At 34.1% G+C, this 19,654-nt stretch overlaps 5 protein-coding genes across 5 annotated transcripts in view; 4 read left to right on the plus strand and 1 right to left on the minus strand.

Annotated features, from left to right (window-relative positions):
• LOC110410853 (alpha/beta-Hydrolases superfamily protein) overlaps positions 1-955 on the plus strand; it is a 2,770-nt gene extending 1,815 nt beyond the window's left edge. Inside the window, exons 2-4 of the mRNA XM_021420751.2 lie at positions 44-142; positions 362-429; positions 560-955. Coding sequence (XP_021276426.1) covers positions 44-142; positions 362-429; positions 560-677 — 285 coding nt within the window. The 3' untranslated portion in view covers positions 678-955. The remainder of the gene's footprint in view (positions 1-43; positions 143-361; positions 430-559) is intronic.
• A 2,162-nt stretch (positions 956-3,117) lies between these two features.
• LOC110411624 (G protein alpha subunit 1) lies at positions 3,118-8,497 on the plus strand. Its single transcript, XM_021421858.2, has 14 exons — positions 3,118-3,731; positions 4,628-4,798; positions 4,930-5,002; positions 5,627-5,664; positions 5,769-5,858; positions 6,017-6,094; positions 6,232-6,339; positions 6,523-6,624; positions 6,803-6,858; positions 7,176-7,310; positions 7,440-7,533; positions 7,628-7,687; positions 7,770-7,849; positions 7,927-8,497. Exons 2-14 carry the CDS (start codon positions 4,712-4,714, stop codon positions 8,102-8,104), a joined length of 1,179 nt encoding a protein of 392 aa, XP_021277533.1. The 5' UTR covers positions 3,118-3,731; positions 4,628-4,711; the 3' UTR covers positions 8,105-8,497.
• A 3,136-nt stretch (positions 8,498-11,633) lies between these two features.
• FAP2 (Chalcone-flavanone isomerase family protein) lies at positions 11,634-15,648 on the plus strand. Its single transcript, XM_021421857.2, is given in 13 exon segments — positions 11,634-11,819; positions 12,329-12,871; positions 12,874-12,924; positions 12,927-12,954; positions 13,061-13,283; positions 13,679-13,754; positions 13,863-13,965; positions 14,196-14,264; positions 14,473-14,509; positions 14,632-14,706; positions 14,787-14,838; positions 15,068-15,112; positions 15,240-15,648. Coding segments are annotated over 12 exon segments (1,296 nt in total). The 5' UTR covers positions 11,634-11,819; positions 12,329-12,432; the 3' UTR covers positions 15,338-15,648.
• A 695-nt stretch (positions 15,649-16,343) lies between these two features.
• On the plus strand, positions 16,344-19,648 carry GH9A4 (glycosyl hydrolase 9A4). Its single transcript, XM_021421856.2, has 8 exons — positions 16,344-16,780; positions 16,925-17,137; positions 17,237-17,437; positions 17,533-17,610; positions 17,839-17,988; positions 18,129-18,237; positions 18,327-18,490; positions 18,725-19,648. Exons 1-8 carry the CDS (start codon positions 16,562-16,564, stop codon positions 19,055-19,057), a joined length of 1,467 nt encoding a protein of 488 aa, XP_021277531.1. The 5' UTR covers positions 16,344-16,561; the 3' UTR covers positions 19,058-19,648.
• The window catches only part of XI-I (myosin), a 14,652-nt gene continuing 14,192 nt past the window's right edge, over positions 19,195-19,654 (minus strand). The window contains exon 28 of the mRNA XM_021420609.1: positions 19,195-19,215. Within this exon, the coding sequence (XP_021276284.1) occupies positions 19,195-19,215 (21 nt within the window). The remainder of the gene's footprint in view (positions 19,216-19,654) is intronic.

The raw sequence follows: 19,654 nt of genomic DNA on the forward strand, positions 1-19,654 counted from the left end.
ACTTTACTTATTTATTAATTTCTAATATTTCATGCATGTGCAGCAATTGTACTCAGAGAACAGGAAGGAGAAGTTGGAACTTCTAAAGGGTGTGACCCTTGTTCAGGGTGATGACACAGTCAAGCTTGCTCCACTTCAGCAGGTTCATCCACCACCATTTTCACACAACATACCAAATGTCCGCAAATTTCCCTGTTCATATCAATTTTACCAACAGCAACCTGACCTTTTAATAGTATCAAGATTAGAAATTCAAATATCTAGATTATAGTTAAGCACATGATACTAACAATATCTTTTAACTTTCACTGATTGTTGATATTTTGCTGCTTAACGTTTCCATTTGCCTGTTAATAATTAGGATGTCCTATTACTTTGGGGAGATCAAGACCAGATTTTCCCTTTGAGGATGGCTCATGAACTCAAGGAGTATGCACTACACCCCCACTTGGATTAGATTCACTCCTCAAATTACTATTTCATAATTATTAATGTATTATTTTACTAAGCCTGAGCTGTTAGCTTGTATAATGATGTCTCGGGCTATTTGGGATTTCAGACTTCTTGGGAAGCAGGCGAGGCTGGAAGTAATACCGAACACATCTCACGTACCCCAGATTGAGAACTCAGCACAGTTCAACAACATTGTCAATGGCTTCCTATGCGGTTCCTTTTGATTATATGCTATCATCAATTCCCTATAAAATTGTAAATTTCTATGTAATGTTGTTGGAATAATATTCAAGGAAGCCTCTACTCCCTTGCTAAATTCTTAGATTTTGAATTACTAATGGCGCAAGAACTTGCTGCTGGTAGCTAGGTTCCAAGGTTGCATCTGGTGGCAAACTACCTAAGTGGCTTTTGATATCTTAACAGGTTTGAGTGTTAAGGTTGGTTATAAGATGACGAGGCTGGAATTTTTCAGATTGATGTTAATAACCATTGTTTACTATTATCTGTCTTTTAGTGAGAAATGCTAGTATTATTAAAACATTACTATGTCTTTTCTTGTTAATCCAAGTAGGAATAACTCAATTATCTATTATAAGTAACTCTGTCATTTTTACCAGTATTTACTTCTAAATGAGGCATGGGACTTTAGCTCAATGGCTCATGGAGTCATGTCCTCTCCCTTATCCGGATGGTCAAGATACATTGCCTGACTTGAGCCTTTTCAAAAAGGGTCTTCATCTCCAACCACAAACAAAGACTTAAAAGAATTCTCAAAAGATATAATATTCGTAAAAAAATTAAATAAAGTTTTATATTTTTATTATATTTAATTAATTTTTTATATTTTTATTTTAAATTAAATAAATTTTTATATTTTTATTTTGAATCAAGTAAAGTTTTTATAATTAATAATTAACTTACTCAAAATACTATTGTTATTTTATATTGTATACCACTGGTGTGACATATTAATATATCATAATTAATTATTTGAGATATATTAATATATCATAATTAATGATAATATGACATATTAATTTTAGCATGATATCATATTGGTATTTTTCACTCTCTACATTAATATCATTTCAATGTTACGTGAATAAAAAATAATAAATGTCATTTTTACTAATAACAATTAATCAATAATTAGTTATAAAATTTTATTTGATTAAAAAAATATAAAAATTTAATTAAAGTAATAAAAAATAAAAATTTACTTAAAATTTTTTAAATAAATTTTTTTTTTTTGCATTATGCTATTCTAAAACGACTCAATTTGATCTTAATTCGACTTTAGAACCTAAGATTCTCAAATAGTGAATACTTTGAATCATTTATTATAGGACCTTATTTGGTCTTTCATTCTTCAAACCCATTTTGTACAAAAAATTATAGCAAATTATACTCAGTTGTTTCCAAAATTTGAAACACATTATTTTTTATTTATGTTTTTTTAATAAAATATCTTTTTATAACACATATCAATTGATGTGAGGATTGAGGTATATAAAAAAAACTTAATTGAAAATTTTCAATTTTTTGTTGAACATGAAAAGAAATTTTAAATTGTTTTTGGTTTTATTTGTGGTTAATTTTAGAGGTGTTTTTGTATTTTAGATTGATTTTTGAAAATATTTTTTGACAATTAAAATTTTAGAGAGAATTTTAGAGAGAAAGGGATAAAGGATAAAAAAATTGAAAAAAATGATTGGACAATAAAATATAATACAAAATGATGTATCATGTATATGCATCAAAACATTTAATTTATAGATTGGTGTATGATATTTTCATTTGAAGAGCAAGATTTGAATTTGAATATTTGACTTGTTAGTTGGTACATGATTTTTTTACTTAAAAAATAGAATTCGAATTATGATTTCTATACGATTAGAATCCTAATTCCCTAATTCAAAAAAAAAATGTCCTGTATATATTTTTGTGCACCAAACTTTTTTTTTCTAACTAGCTTAAACAAAATATTTTACAAAATAATTTTTATTCAAATATCAACCAAAATATAAATATTGTGACAAAATTCAACCCTATTATAATGATAAATTTGATATTTAACTTAAAAATTGAAAATAATCAATTTCAAAATAGAAATACAAAAGATAAATTAAAAAATATTTGAATAACAAAACATTAAAAACCTGATCCCTTAATTTGTATTCATTGAATAAACAGTTTTAAATGTGAACTAAAAATGTGAATCTTCTTTTTTAATTATCTATAACATTCTGCTAATAAATCACACGATTGAAATAAAGAAAATAAAAATAACGAGTCCAGGAGTTGAAATATCAACTCTACAAATTCTACAAACTCAACAAATAGAATAACATATATATTTCCCTATCATGGGAAATTTGTTCTGTCTATTAATTTATTAACAAGTTTTTGTTTATTAAAATAATTAACATGTTACATCTTGTTCTTTTCAATTACGCAAGTACTTGATTTGTATAAATAGAATACTAGAGAATTGGTCCAAAAATATCTTTTCAAAGATTGAAAAAATAAATGGAATAATGGCATTCTAAATTACCCAACGGACAAGTCCTTGTTTTCGATCCAAGAAACAAGAGGAAAAATAGAAACCCATTTCTCTGTTTTGCTTTATTTTTCAAAATAATCAACAAAAGTCCATTTCTTTGGTCAAAATATGGGAAGATACTCGAGACTTTCTGAGCAGAGAGAATCAGCGAGAAAAGCAAAGGAAAAAGAAAGCAGTAGGAGCAGTAGGAGCAGCAGCAGCTGCTGCGGTGGCAGAGTCTAGTCTAAGCGCGTACATGTATTTTCCCAAGACAACCTTTCTCTCATACTATAGTATACATACTAATATAAATAGAAGGTGTTTCTGTGTTTTTTTCTCTGTTGCTATTATTTGAAGGTACACATCTTTCCAACTTTGACTGAAGATAGAGAGAAAGAGACGGCAGCCAAAGCCAAAGCCTCTGCAGCTTTCGGCGCTCTTGCTTTCTTTGCTTCCTTGCTCCTCTTTCTCTCTTCTTCCTTGCCTCCCTAACATCTCTTCCTTTTTATTTATATTAACACTTTCACACTCGAACTTAAACAAAGTTTCAAACGTTTTTTATTACAGATAATAAAATAACATATCCATACTTAGCAAAAAAACAAAGCAAAAGCTTTTTTCTTTTTAACTCTCTCTCTCTCTCTCTCTCTGGTTGCTTGCCCTGCCCCAATTGTCCACATCTAAAGCTAACCCTTTTACTCCATCAACCCCACCAGGCGTTTCTTCTTGTTATTTGGTAAGTTCTTTCTTTTTTTTTTTTTTCATTTTGTTGAAGTTTCAATCTTTTTCTTTTTCTTTAGATCTTTTCGTTTCTTTGGCTTGAATTTGAAGATCTCTTTGTTGGTTTTGTGGTGATTAGATCGGGGGGATTTTAGCTATGCTCATTTGCTGTTTTAATTGTTTTAGCATTTGGATTTTCTTTTTTTTCTCAAGTATGTGCCTGTTTCCACTGATTTTTTACTACTGTTTTGAAGTGAAAGTTTTCTGGTAGACTAAAATCGTGAACAGCTAAGATTTGTAGCACTTGCTAGATTGGTGGGCTATGAAGTGCATTGAGACTGTAATCTCAGCTTGTTTGATAAAATTGCGCACTTTAGTTTGTGTAATCTGTTTATAATCTTATGGAAAAGTTGGGGAAGATGAGAATTATGCGGTGGAGGGTAGCAAAGTCCAAATCTTAGTAAACATCCAAAGGAGGGTATATTGATTATGTGGGTAAATGGTGAATACAAAATATGGACATTCATGTATAGTGTATTAATTGTTCTCTACGACGTGGACATGTGTCTTCACTGTCATGTTCTCATTAAGTTTGTAGATTCACGTGAAGTGACAAGGAATTGATCACTGTTCTTAAATCTGGGTAAGAATTTAATCAAATGATATGCTCATAATCCATGTTTGTACTTTTTTTGAATGTTTTGGCTGCAGTCATATGGGTTTGTTTCATAACTGGATTTCAGCCAATTTAATCCATGTCTGAGGACTATTATTCATAGTTCATAGTTTTTCTTATGATTTGTCAGCTTGCTTGCTAGAAAGTTTCTGAAGTTGATTTAAGTATTTTCTTGATTTTTGACTCAAGGACCTCTTAGGAGAGACATCTCTAATCATTGTTGGCTTTCTGCTTAGGCTGGCTTAAATGCATTATTAGCAAATATTATAAGACGCAAGGGCACATAAGACACCTTGTGGAGCTTGATACATGCATCTTCTATGCTGTCTACTGTTCTAGAGAATATGGGCTTACTCTGCAGCAAGAACCGTCATTACACTGAAGCAGATGCTGAGGAGAACGCACAGGTGAAGTACAGTTTACATATATAGTCTGTTACCCTTTTAGAGAGTACAACTGGATGAACGCTCTGGATTTGGTATTATTATTTTTATGGTAATTAGGCTTCAGTTTAATTTCTAGATTTACTCATTTGCAGGCAGCGGAAATTGAAAGGAGAATTGAACAAGAAACAAAGGCTGAAAAGCATATCCAGAAGCTTCTACTACTTGGTGTGTATAACTAAGATTTTGTTCCTTATTGTCCTATTTGTTCGCAAATTACGAGTTGTTCACTTCTGTATCTGACAGTATTAACGTCTCAAACTTATTTTGATTGGTTGAAGACTTCAGGTGGCTTCATCATGGTTTTTATTCAGCAGTACGCAAAAATAACAAGAATGAAATGATTTTATTAAATGTTCCATGCTTTTATTTGTTTGGGTATGGAAACTGTTATGCTTAGTTGAGGTTCTTGAGGATGTGGATATTACATACCAGTCTCATCAAATGCTTTGGTTGTATTGATGGGCTGCATTGCCTTTTTTTTTATTTGTTTCTCAACCTAGACTTTGGCAAGTAGTAACACAGAGCATATAGAATTGCTATAAGATGGGCATTGGGTGCTTGATATATTTCCTATTCCTAACTTAAGAGTTAAAGAATATTTAGTCAATAAATTCTTCACAATTCAGATAAGCAGTTGAGCACCTTAAACTGTGTTTACTGACATTGTGCAATGAATATTGTTTTTCTTTATATTTCCATGTCCTTTGAAAGCTGGTGACTCTCTGACCCCCTCCCCTTCTCTTCTCTGGATTGCTTCATAAATGATTCAAATATTCTTTTGTTTTAAAGGTGCTGGTGAATCTGGGAAGTCAACCATTTTTAAGCAGGCAAGACAGATTAATTGGCCCTTTGTTGAATTGTAGTTCATGTTTGTTGACAACACTGATATGATATGTGTTTCTCCTTTTTATTCTACACAACTTGTTTGCAGATAAAACTCCTGTTCCAAACTGGTTTTGACGAGGCAGAGCTAAAGAGCTATATCCCAGTCATCCAGGCCAACATCTATCAGACTATAAAAGTACGCAATACCTGAAAAGGGTGTGTTGGTTATTTCCCTTTTGTATAATATAAATATATAATGGTGTCTGGTGTCAGTTTTCTATGATGAGAAATTTTATCTGTTATGATATGAGTTTTTATCTATGTTTCTAAATTATGCTTTATGCGGTTCAACAGATATTGTATGATGGATCAAAGGAATTTGCTCAAAATGATGCATGCTCTTCCAAATATGTTTTATCCAGCGAAAATAAGGTTTGAAGTCATCAATTTTCTGCTTCATTGTATTTGTATAGTTTATTAAAGTGCATTGTGATTGTTTTCTTCCTTTTTTTTTTAAGTTTTCTAATCTCTGTTCAAAATCTTAACATAAAATTTCCATTCTCTATCAGGTTATTGGAGAGAAACTATCAGAAATTGGAAGCAGATTGGATTATCCACGTCTAAATAGAGAACTTGCACATGAGATAGAAACTGTGTGGAAAGATTCTGCAATTCAGGTAACTACTGCTGTATCTAGAAGATATAAGCTGATTGTGCCTAGCTCCATTGCTTAGTTTTGTATATTTAGTGTTCTTTTTATTTGGGGTGGTGGGTGGGTGGGAATTTACTCAATCTGTTGAAATTAGAAGGTTTATTTTCGATGGAGCGTGCTAGTAATTATTCACTCCGTGTACTTGTAGGAAACCTATGTTCGTGGTAATGAACTTCAAGTTCCGGATTGTGCGTCTTATTTCATGGAAAATTTGCAAAGATTGTCTGATGCAAATTATATTCCAACAAAGGTATCTAGAATTTGCAATGTTTCTTACTTATGGAAGTTGTAGTAGTATGTAATGGTCGAAAAATAAAACAATTATCTTATGAATGAATTAATACCTCTCGATAAGATTAGCATGCATGATACAGCAAACAGGGAAAATGAAATTTTTACATGCTTCCTATTCTATTTTCTTATGGCAGGAGGATGTTCTATATGCAAGAGTTCGCACAACTGGTGTTGTAGAAATCCAGTTCAGGTGAATTATGTTTCTTCCTATTCTCTCTGTTTCCTTTGCAAGTACATTAATGTATGAACTAGGTTAGCCTTAATAAACAGATGTATATTCTTGCCTTCTAGACATCTGATTTACTAATTTCAGATTTATATACTTGTATAGAGAAATTCAAATAGGTACTCAATCAGGTGTTTATGTTTGACATTATCTTAGCACATTATATTTTTGGTAAGGTGACGTAAATCAATGGTTGCATGAGAGATGCAGGATTAATTTTTGTCCACATTACTTTGTTTGGTATATTGATTAGTATCTCATGTTGTCTATGACATCCGCAGCCCTGTGGGCGAAAATAAGAAAAGTGGTGAAGTATATAGACTCTTTGATGTCGGAGGCCAGAGAAATGAGAGAAGGAAATGGATCCATCTTTTTGAAGGTGTTACAGCTGTTATCTTTTGTGCTGCTATTAGCGAGTAAGATCCTTATTGCTTTTGCTTTCTATAAATTCCCTTCTGTCTGTGTGCCTAATATAACTCTGTTTCTATATCGGAGCATGGTGCCAAAATGCAGATATCTTAACCTTGTAATTTATGGTGTTTTAGGTATGATCAAACTCTCTTTGAGGATGAACAAAAGAACCGTATGATGGAGACAAAAGAACTCTTTGATTGGGTCTTAAAGCAACCATGCTTTGAGGTTTTATGCTATATATGCTCTTGTGTGTATAGAAGGTTGAGGATTGCTCATAGCTGGAATTTCTCTTAATGTAAAAATTGTTTCTTTTGTGCAGAACACGTCCTTCATGCTGTTTCTAAACAAATTTGACATATTTGAAAAGAAGGTTCTAAAAGTAAGGCCAATAGAACAGTATACATATATTGGATGTTGACAATTTATAATCAGTATGGTCTTTGATGTTCTACATTCTGTAGGTTCCATTAAATGTGTGTGAGTGGTTCAAAGATTACCAGCCAGTTTCAACTGGAAAACAAGAGATTGAGCATGCATATGAGTAAGCAATTCATCTTCCCATTCTTGCGGAGAAGGAATTTTCATCCTATGACCATTTTTCATTCTCCTTCTGTTCAGGTTTGTAAAGATGAAATTCGAGGAGTTGTATTTTCAAAGCACAGCCCCTGATCAAGTGGATCGGGTATTTAAGATCTACAGAACCACTGCCCTTGACCAGAAGCTCGTGAAGAAAACTTTCAAACTCGTGGACGAGACTTTGAGACGGAGAAATCTCTTCGAGGCTGGGTTGTTGTGATTCCAGCAACCCATTTGCGAAAGACTGTTCATAATATGAAGAATGTGATCGGATTTTGGATGTCTTAGGGCTGGAGGAAACAACCCCATCTGTTTGACTGCTGGCATATTATATCATTATCATATTTTCATCACAGGCTAAAGTTTTGGTTTTTCCCATTTTGTTGATCAGTTGTCACAAGGTTAAAAGGTGAATTTTTTTTTTTTCCTTTTTAGATCCCCATGGTTCTAAAGACTCTGATTTTGTTCAGAGGAAAACCTTCCCCAGAGAAATTGTTTTTCCTGTCTGTTTGTTTTCTTCCAGGGTTGGGATCGTATCAGACATATCAAGGAACAAGGAACATGATATTCTTTCTATCCTAGTAATACAACTCATTGTTTATAATGTTTATAATTATTCTTGTCCTACCTTTGTGAGAAATTGGCTAAAGAACCGTCCGAAATTGAATCGGCTGGCCTCGTGCCTCTATTTTTCTATTATTTATCTTTCCTCGGGTCAAATTATGGGTACGACTCAGCTTGCGTGCCCTTTAACCGGAAACTCTGCTGTTGGGTGCCGCCTTTGTCGTCTACTTGATTTGTGGAGTAAATCACCGTATTTTCGTGGGTGATTGATTAGTTTAGTGGAGAACAAAAGTTTAAGAAGAAAGAAACAACCACCATCACCACCCCAGGGCCCCAACTCTGTCGTGGGGGGGACCCTCTCGTATCCTTCTTGGAAATTGCTTTTCCTTCAACGGTCCACTTTCGTGTCAAACATCTTCTGCCTCCCATCGGTTTCCCAACTGCCGTTTCCTTCTCTTTCTCTTTGTTCACATTCACACCATTTCTAACGCTGCGGCTCCAATCCAACCTTTGCTTCTCCCTTCTTTCTTTTACCCCTAATTCTACTTTGCGTGGGATTTATGGATGCCCGAATTTAGCTTTGGAAAATAAAATTCCCAACGATGCATTGTAAATCCAAATCACCCTCCCTTTATTCCCATCCCCATGTGTGGGAGAATGAAAATGACGGTTGGGTATGTCGGTCTCGTTGTTCATCGTGGACGGTGACACATGTCTCCATTTGCACACCCAATGAGGTGCGACCAATGGGCAGAAACATCCAAATGTTTTAGGCGGTGAATTTGGTCACGAAAGCCAGTCTCGTACATTCCACGAATATACTTCCAAACGGGTATTGGTTGGGTTTTAGTATTAAAATCTAAAGGTGACGGATAGCTCCCAATACCCACATTTCTACATGTCAGCACGTGCGATGCAGACGTGTCCGGCCACAAAAGGGATTCCCTAATTTCTAATAGTGCTAAATGAGATAAATAAAGCATTGATCAAAGTTGTTTTACAAAAGAATAAGAGAGGAGAATTTCCATTTTGTGCTAATAAATTTACAAGCCAACAAAATATAACTGGGAACCAACAGGGTCAGAGAGAGAGAGCTAGCAGGCTACTGCGAACGAAGGACACAACCGTCATTCACAAAAGCTGGAAGCCCATTGACGGTCCACCACATTTTTATGGGACCAGGAAACCCCATTTCCCGCCAGCTAATTTCACCTTTCAGAGTCTACATCCCGTTCTTGCGGTCTTATTAACATATTATGAGAATTTTCAAAGAAAGGGTGCATAATATTTAATTTTTTAATTAATAAAAATCTAAATAAATTTTTTTTATTATATTTAATTAAAATTTTATGTTTTTATTTTGATTCGAATATATTGTTATAACTAATAATTAATAGATTATTATTAATCAAAACGTTACTTATCATTTTATATTATATGTTAATATGGTATAATAGATGATGACATAACATTATAACATGATCACATTATATTTTACTAAAGATAGAGTTAGTCAATTTTTATTAAGGGACTAAAGATAAAAGAATAAGAATTAAAATTTTTTAAAACTAATATGTTGAATTTAATTAACAATCAAAAGATTAATAATAAAAAATAATTTTATATAACCTGTAAATAAAAAAAAAGATTTACAAAAATATTTTAAGAAAGCTATACTTGATTTTTTGAATTCAAATTCATCAATTATTAATTATATATTAAAAAATATTTTTTTTTAGGATTGAGTTTTTGGTATTTTGATTCATATTACTCTTTTTCATGAGTTGAAGTAATGAGGCTTGATAACTTATATGTAGGAAAATCATTTAAACGATTTACATATTTTTTTTAAAAAAAAATATTAATTATTTTCAACTTACTCATATTTTAATCAAATTTGAAAAAGAATTAATATAGTTATCTTCAATATTTTTATTTTATTTATATGTAAACTTATAATATTAAAATACGATATACAAGATTAATAATTTTCTCTTTATAATTAAGATTGTTTAAAGACTATATATTCAAAATCATTTCCTTTTATATGGATTAATAAAAAAATGATACATTGATGAAATTTTAAATACCAGTGTAATACTACAACTTATATTTGAAAAATACATAATAACTTATTAATTTTTAAAAATTAAAATTATAAAAAATAAAATTCACATAATAAGAAAAAGAACAACATAACAAGTAAAAGATAGAACCCATATATGACATAACGAAAAACAAAATATAATTGATTATTAGAAGAAATTTGGAGAAAAAAATTTATAGAAACTTAGAACATATGAGTAAATAATATAAATAAATATAAATAAAAATAATAATATAAATTACAAAAATTAAAATTGAGTAAGGCATGTGACATATTTTTTATGGTATTAATTATTAAATAAAAAATTATTTTGAAAGGATCCATTAAGAGATTATATTAAAAATTTTATATAGTATAAAAAAATTTTAAAAATTTGACCCCCCAAGCTAGCTAAAGGAGGCTTCATCTTTGTATTTTACTTTCCATGCCCATATCACATGACAAAAAAATATCAGTAATATTTTAACAAATAATAAATAATCAATCATTAATCAAATAGATTTATTTAGTTTAAAAAAATATAAAATTTAATTAATAATAACAAAATAAAAACTTAATTAAAATTTTTAAATGGTTTAAAAACTTTTTAAAATGTTATGTCAAACTAAAAAAATGATATTATTATTATATATATATATGTGTGTATGTATATATGTATGCACAGAAATATTTATGTGTTGAGCTACTCATATAATTATTTAACATGTTTCTTTTTCATTTTTGATCAATATTACAAAATTGCCTCTATAATAGTTGTAAAATTTTGTTATGTGAAATTTCTAGTTATAATACTTGGTTTTCTTAAAAAAAAAAGAACAGTTTGAACTAAAAACTGCAATATAATGAAAATAGAAAATACAGAAAAGATTTCAAGTTATTTGCAGCATAAAAGGGTTTTAATTGGAAATCAAGTCAGAAACGTTACCAATATGCAGAGCTGGAGTTTTGTTACGATTCTGTGGGGCCCAACACCGTCAGCGTCAGGGAAAAGTATCTTAACTTTGTGTTTTCCACTTTTGTCCTTCCAAAAAGCTTTGAATCACTGTGCCTTGTTTCTTCCTTTTTATTACAGAGACGCGGAGCATATTCCTTTCTCTCTCCCTTGAAATAAAAACTCTTGACACCAACCCAAAAGAAGAAAGAAAACAGAAAAAAGAAGAAGAAAAAAGGAAAAAAAGAAAGAAAACAAAACCCTAGCTTCCATTTAGTAATTTGAATCTCTTGATCTCGACATGCAAGTTTTCTCATCGTGATTTAATTTCAGGTACGTTTTCATGTTTCATTTTCTTCCCATTTCCCATTTTTTTTCTTGTAAATTGCTTGGTCAAAAAGAGAATAAAGAAGAAAATGTTCGTTAAATTTAACCGCTTTCGGACATTATCTTTCTCTGCACCGATCTTTTCGTGTAAGTAATTTATTTTAAACTTTTTTTTTGGCCGCATTTGATGAATGTAGAGTTTACCTCTGTTTCTGGAACCAGCTTCGTTTTGTTTCTGTAAAGATTTTTTCTTCTTATTAATTATGAAAAAAAAAAGATTAACTTTCTTTGCATTGAATGATAGTCGTGGTTAATTGCATGGAATAATTTAATAGACATTTTTATTCCCGGATATATGTTGCTTGTCTCGGGTTCCAATTATTTAAGCTGAATGTTTTGTACATTTTCAATATCATTATTATTCTTTGTAATTTAATTCTTATGATTATTTTCTTTTCTGTTCTTAAATGGATCATAATTGAATTCTAATTGGATTATCAATTTTTTTTTTACAGGTGCATTGTATCGAATTGGGGGGTAAATTTGAGCACCGGATTTGCCCAGTTCAGAAAAGGTTTAAGGTTTCTGAATTGGGCATTTAGCTTAAGTCTGAAAAATTATGCGGAGTAATTGGTTGCTTTTCATGGATTTAGATGGAGGAGGGTCTCCATATATTTTTGCAATGGAGCCCTTTGTATCTAATGGGTTGGGAGCTCATTTGTTTTCTCAGTTCAGTTCATTGGTTGACAGTTCTTTGTACCATTCAAAACACATGTATGTACCTGGTAGTCTTGCGTTTCGTGAAGCTTTTAGTTGCATGTCGAGGTTTGCAGGTGTATTACTGTTTTGGTTCTCTAGTATGTCGACTTCGAATTTGAGTAGGGATATATCAGCTGGTAATCAACGTGGTTTGAAATCTGGAAGTTCCAAGTCTTCAGCTAAGGTTAAGCACATCACTTCTTGTAAGAATTATGTTGCTGGATTTCAATTTGCTTCTGATTCGAGAGGCCAATCTGCCACCCCACTTGTTTTTGGTAAAATTTCGAGTTATGCAATGAGACACTTATTGGAGAAGCGGAAGCACTCCAATCCTTTCCTCTGCTCTCATTAGCTGCGCTCTGATCCCACCATTTGACAACTTGTAAGGTTTTCTATCTCACAAATTACGTTGTCCTTTACTTTTCTGTACTGTGTTTTTCTAGTCATATAGTTTCTCATTAATTAATCCATTGATTAAATGTTATCAGATCTACAAAGGTACTAGCTGTTCCACTGGAAAATACAGAAGTTCAAATGCAAGAATGCATGGATCAAAGGCCTTGTGATGTTGGGCATCAAGGATGTGGCAGTCTATCTTTTCTAGATTTGAACTGGACAAGACATGCTGTTGAACCGAGAACTGGCATTGAGTTCCCATTGATATTGGATAACATATTAGATAGACAGAATAATTCCAGTTTGGCTTCGGAGGTAAAACATAGTGGACTGATTGCTGTTGCTTCAGCAACCCACTCTGTATCAACCATCTGTGATGTGCCTTTATCTGTTTGCCTGCTTATTTATATTTTGGTATATTCACAAAGTATTTTGATATGCTGTCTGGCAATTAATTTCTTTGTCATTCTGTTAGCCGTTCCTACAGTTTCTTACATTAAAAGCAACTTTTTTGAGATTTTAAACCAACTGATTTTAAAGCTTTCCATAGGTTAGCCATGGGACTTGCATCACAAAACATCATTAGGCCAAACATGAACAGTCACAATGGGGAACATGCTTCACTTTAACATAATCTGACTGGGCATTTTGACATGTTGGGCGTTTCTGTTCCCTTTCCAATAACTTTAGCAACTTCTCAATGCTTTCAGGTGCTTGTTGGTACTGGATCAAGAACCATGAAAATAATCAAAATTAAGTCTCTGAAGGTGTATGCTTTTGGTTTTTGTAAGTACTTGTGGATTTTGCTTCATTCCTCTTTCCTTTTGTTATTAGTGATGTGGTTTTCCTGATGCTTCAGTGACTCATGCTTGATTTTTCCTTTTCCCCTTATAGATATTCATCCATACTCTGTATGCCAGAAATTGGGTCCAAAGTATGCTGCTATTCCAGTGGGTGAACTGCACAAACACAATGATTTTTATCAGGATCTTCTTAGGTACTTGAGAATTTCCATGCTAGAGACAGTTAAATTTAGAAAATTTATTACTGCCAAATGCCAATAAAGGCTTTTTAAGGACTTGGAACATTCATAAGTTGTTTGTTCAAAGTTATGAGTGTGGACAGATTTTAACCTCAGTTTGTTATTGTACTCTTTTTGTTTTTGCCAACTTTGATGTCTTATCTGTGTCTCTTGTCTTATGAATCTTTTTCTATATGAGTTTGCAGGGAGGATATTGGTATGACTGTTAGGCTTGTGGTTAATTGCAATGGGATGAAAGTCAATACAGTAAGAGAGTAAGTTCTTTTTTACCCTTGAAAATTTTGTTAACGTGTGCTGCTTCTTGGAAACTGCTTTGTATGAGGCCCATACATTGATTAGGTGGTAGGGCTCTTGTTGTCAGACTTGCAAATGCCCATTATTGTATCCAGTTTGATAAGAGTAGCTTGGATGAAATTAGAGGGGCTGTGTCTTGATTATTGGCTGTTATTGTGTATGTTGCAGTGCATTTGAAAAATCTCTTCGTGCTCGTTTAGTAAAGGTAAGTAATCAAAGTTGGTGAATTTATTCCCTGCCCCCCTCCCCTCCCATCCTCTTCTTTTCTTCTTTTAATTGCTCTTCTAGATCTGCTGGTTTTCTGATAAATTTCGTGACTTCTACTAGACAAATCCCGACACTGATTATCATTGCCTAAGTACATTTGGCTCCTACTTCACTCAAGATATTGCATTGCCGGCGGTATGCCCCTTTGTTTTTCATCTTTTTCTGTATGATTGAAGGTTGCAGCAAGTCACCTTAACTTTATTGGGATATTGCAGGGAACAATAATTGACTTTCAGCGGACAGCTGATGGACAACTAATTACCAAAAGTAAGTTTTTTTTTTTTTTTAATCCCTTCTCAAACAGTAACAACCACTGCATGAGACTACTATCTTGGCATGCTGTTTGCTCCATGGAGAGTGAGTAACAAGTGATCTGACTAATATTTCCTTTTTCACTTTTTCTTTTGTCAAGTACAACTCTCTTCGATATTTTGTATTGGCTAAAAATTGTCCAAAGTGTACATTCATCTTATAGTGAAAGTATATATTTGTGCAGTTGGAGGTAACCACATTGGCGTGGTCCACAGCAAGGATTTATGCAGTAAGTAAATCCCCTTTGGTCTTAGCACTTATTTACCCTTTGAAGTGTGTTGCTTAGCTTTTTTTTCAATTTTAGACTATGATTTTAACAGCTAAAGGTCGAGATCCTAATATGGGTTGTTTGCCAGGGGCTTTCTTTGACATGTACATTGGAGATGGCCCGGTGTCCGAGCAAACAAAAGAAGACATCGGCAGAAATGTTGCAAGCATTATAAGGAGATGCTGAGGTGGCTTGTTTTCCATCACCATTTTCTCAATTTTTTAATGAGCAAATGGCTATTGTAACGAGGAACTTAACCTTTCATGGACGTTTTTACAGTACTTTAGAGGGGTAGCTGATAAACACACCAGGGGCAATCAGAAAATTCAATGCAAACCTTGCAATGGTTTGCTCGAGAATCATACAACGTAGGATAGTTGTAATTTTTACGATATTCTTTGTAGCTTTGGGGATAATCTTCAGTTTAACAGATATCCCTATTATATTTGTCATCATCATTCTTTTTAATATACAACTATAGCCACGTCTCGAGATAACCATTACTTGCCAGAGCAAAACCAAATCCAATCACGATTGATTGAAGGATGAATGTTGTAGTTCATGCTTGTTGAATGGGGGAATTGATGAATTATTGAAGCCAAAAAAGAGAGAAACGGATTAAGCAGAAAACAAACGGTAAACAGACCAGAATCAGAACCGAAAATCTGGTAAAAAGGCACGACCTTGGAAAGCTAAAGATTCAATCAAGGCATTTCATCTGATGAAGTCAAAATGTGTTCAAACTGTATCAACCCTTTTACTTGAGTGACCTCGCTTCCATAAATTTAACAATCCGTGCTTATTGAACCTAGCTGTTAGTCAGGAATTTCATTCAATTCAATCTATTCATCTTGTTTTAAGCGTTTGGATATCATAAGCACCAAAGATAGAATCCGTTTTTGATTAACAGGGTAACAATCCAATTATAAAACATGTCGGGAAACCAGGGGCAGAGATAAGTGACCAAGAATCTCTTGTTGGTATAGGTAAAAATGGGAGGTCAAGGGGGAACCTTAATTAGTCTAGCAAAGATTCTAAACACCGCATATCAAGTATAGTAATAATCATGTTTAGTGTGCCTAAACACGGGTAAACCTCCTCCCGAAATCTCTCAATCTCCCACCTTCTCTCCTCCATCCTAAAATATACATACGAACTCACTATAACTAATCCGTCTCATCTTTCCCGCCATCAAACCGTGAAACTAACATTATGATTCCAGACCCAAAACCATTAATGCCACCTTGTTTCCCCACTATAATTCTCAACGGAAAACAGAGCGTCTCTGCTTTAAACTTGATATTCCAATCCCTTGGAGCTAGCCTCTCAAAACCCTTTTTTTTTCTTCCTTCTTAGAATTGGTATAGATATTCAATTGTTTTGAAAGTGGATTTTGGGGTGGTTGTTTTCATGGGAACTTTTGCAAGAACATATGCAGCCGCTATTGTGGCATGGTTGGCTATGTTTCAAGGGTATGTCGTCTCTGTTAATGGTCATGATTTGAACTACAAGGACGCCCTCACCAAGTCCATCATTTTTTTGGAAGCACAAAGATCAGGGAAACTGCCCCCTAATCATAGACCATTCTGGAGAGGAGATTCTGCTCTTGATGACGGACAAGAAGCAAATGTACCCTTCATTCATTTGTTATTTTTTCTTTCTGTCTTCATCAAAATATAAACATAAAGAAGAGACAAGACACAACCCCAAGTTTCAATCTTTCATTTGCATGCATGCATGCATGCTATTTTGTTAATCTTCTATTTATTGCAGGTGGACCTTGTCGGAGGATATTACGATGCTGGAGACAACGTGAAATATGGATTGCCCATGGCTTTCACAGTCACAACCCTGTCATGGTCTGCTCTTGCTTACAAGTCCCATCTGCAAGCTGCTGGCGAGTTGGAAAACGTTCGTGCGGCTATTCGTTGGGGCACTGATTATTTTCTAAAAGCCGCTTCTAGACGTGACAGATTGTATGTGCAGGTAATCAAAATCCCACTTTCTCTATAGTTTTAACTCCCATTTATGTTGCATTTTCGACAGTATTTGACGTTTTATTTCCATGTTGGGTTTTTAAAAAAGGTTGGCGACCCTGTAAAAGATCATGAATGTTGGGTGAGACCAGAGAATATGAAGACACCGAGAACTGTCCTGCAAATCAATGCGAGCGCACCTGGAACAGAGATTGCAGCTGAAACTGCTGCGGCAATGGCTGCTTCTTCTATGGTCTTTAGAGGCATTGATCGTGCCTATGCACGTCGTCTCCTTAACAAAGCCAAATTGGTATATATATTTCGGTGCCTTTATGTCTTTAAATGTTTGCATTTTTCTTGTTTAATTGCAAGTGTTGGACACTAAATTTACTTGTTTTGGTTCAGCTTTTCGAATTTGCTAAATCACACAAGGGAACCTACGATGGAGAATGCCCCTTCTATTGCTCTTACTCTGGCTATAACGTAATCTCTCTCTCTCCCTCTCTCCCAAAAATCAGGGCTGAGACCATAAATTTGTCTTCAATAAGAGACAGGTCTTGGCCCATCAGCAATTAGTAATCTGATTATCCAAGTCCAACATACAACTGGGCTGCTGATGACCCAAAACTATATTCTTGGATTTGGGCTGGAATGTGCCTGGCTTTAGTTGTATCTGATCTTAACCAAGTTCGATGGGTGTGGACAATGCAGGATGAGCTGCTGTGGGCGGCAGCATGGTTATACCATGCCACCTTTAAGCCCACGTACTTGCAGTACATCAAAGAAGAGGCAGTTAGTGCAGTTGTCGATGAGTTTAACTGGGACCTCAAATTTGCTGGAGTCCAAGTCCTCCTTTCTCAGGTCTCTCATATTAAACATTTCCGCTCTTCCTCTCTACAGAGAGGCTATGATGGCAGTTTGTGCATTTCCCATTTGTATTAATTAATTTACATTTCTTTTTTGCAATGAACCTGATCACCAATATTCTCTTCAAAATGCAGTTTTTCTTTAAAGGTGATCAGTGTTTAAAATCCTACAAGGACCAAGCTGACAGTTATATTTGCTCAGTGCTTCCTGAAAGTTCTTATTTTAAGATTCCCATGACTCCAGGTCTTCTGCCTCTCTGCATCTTTCCTTCAATTGTAATGGCCATATATGAAAATAATGCTTATTATTCTAAATCACTGATTGATTTACAGGTGGAATGATTCACTTGAGAGATGGGGCCAACACTCAGTATGTTACAGGAGCAGCTCTCTTGTTCACTATCTATGGTGATATGCTTCAAAAATTCAACCAAAAGGTCCAGTGTGGAGACAAACAGTTTGACTCCACCCACCTCTTGGCTTTTGCTAAGCAGCAGGTAAAGATTTCCATAAAGTGCCTATGATTTCTTAAGAAAATAGAAATGAAGTACACTAGCCATCGAGCAAGCATTATAGAACTGATTACTTTGATAGCTGTACAGATCATAACACTAGCTGTAAAAGTTGTTGGCGTAATTAATATTTGAACAATGCTTTTATGGGTGAAGATAGTTCAGCAGAAAATACAAGTTACGTACTCAACATCTGTTTGGTTAAATGGAAATTTGCAGATGGACTATATACTAGGGAAAAACCCTGAAGGAAGATCATACATGGTTGGTTTTGGGAACAATCCACCGAAACAAGCGCACCACCGGGGTGCCTCGGTCCCAGTATCGCAGGCCAATCTGGCAGTGGGCTGCCCCATGAGCTTCGTTCAATGGTACAATAAAGATGTACCGAATCCTAATGAGTTAACCGGTGCTATACTTGGTGGACCTGACAAGCAAGATCACTTCACTGATCTACGTTGGACATCCGTCTACACCGAGCCCTGCACTTACGTTAACTCTCAAGCTGTTGCTCCCTTGGCCAGGCTTACTTGCCCAAGCATTAAGCCATAGTTTTCTTTACAATTTCAGCGTCAAGTTTCTAAGCAAGTGCTGTACCAAAACCCTATTTTTAGTGTAGGAATAAGTTTTGTTGCGGTGTGAGGGCCATTAATTGGGTTCTGCCTACTGGTTCTATATGGAGCTCTGCTTCAACAATCTGGGTTTTTTAACTGAAAAATTCCAAGTCATAAAACTAAAACTTTTGCAATGGAATACTATCGATTACTATGTATTTATATGTCGTTGATTTCCAGAGTTTGCTTCTTCGTATTGAACCAAAAACCCAATTTAGTACATGAGCGAACTCATATATCGATCTACTGTGGGAGCATTAGGCACGTTTTCCTTCTTGTTTAAATACAATTAATTAAACTGAGACATCAAAGGGAATCGATAAGAAGGAAGCCTAAACCCAAATCACATTAACCCTGTAATAACTTTCCCCTTCCCCAGGATTATATAGCCTTTCAATGAAAATTAATGCATTAAATACTTGCATTCAATGTTGGGTATTGGGGCAGGTATTTTGGATAAGCACAAAATACCAACGTCCACATTAATTTCTTCCCTTCTTGTCAAGTCATATGTCCATGAACTAACTCTTGCCTC

Source organism: Theobroma umbraticum, unplaced genomic scaffold (genome assembly GCF_002168275.2).
Source record: "Theobroma umbraticum cultivar Fairchild unplaced genomic scaffold, ASM216827v3 scaffold_56.0, whole genome shotgun sequence".
NCBI classification, from domain to species: domain Eukaryota; kingdom Viridiplantae; phylum Streptophyta; class Magnoliopsida; order Malvales; family Malvaceae; genus Theobroma; species Theobroma umbraticum.

Bases quoted from the DNA above. Each gene is read 5' to 3' on its own strand.
- LOC110411624 (XM_021421858.2), top strand. From the start codon at position 4,712: ATGCTGTCTACTGTTCTAGAGAATATGGGCTTACTCTGCAGCAAGAAC. The intron at 5,003-5,626 runs GTGTGTATAACT...TTTGTTTTAAAG, and splicing joins CCAGAAGCTTCTACTACTTG to GTGCTGGTGAATCTGGGAAG. The intron at 5,665-5,768 runs GCAAGACAGATT...ACTTGTTTGCAG, and splicing joins AGTCAACCATTTTTAAGCAG to ATAAAACTCCTGTTCCAAAC.
- GH9A4 (XM_021421856.2), top strand. From the start codon at position 16,562: ATGGGAACTTTTGCAAGAACATATGCAGCCGCTATTGTGGCATGGTTG. The intron at 16,781-16,924 runs GTACCCTTCATT...TATTTATTGCAG, and splicing joins ATGACGGACAAGAAGCAAAT to GTGGACCTTGTCGGAGGATA. The intron at 17,138-17,236 runs GTAATCAAAATC...TTTTTAAAAAAG, and splicing joins GTGACAGATTGTATGTGCAG to GTTGGCGACCCTGTAAAAGA.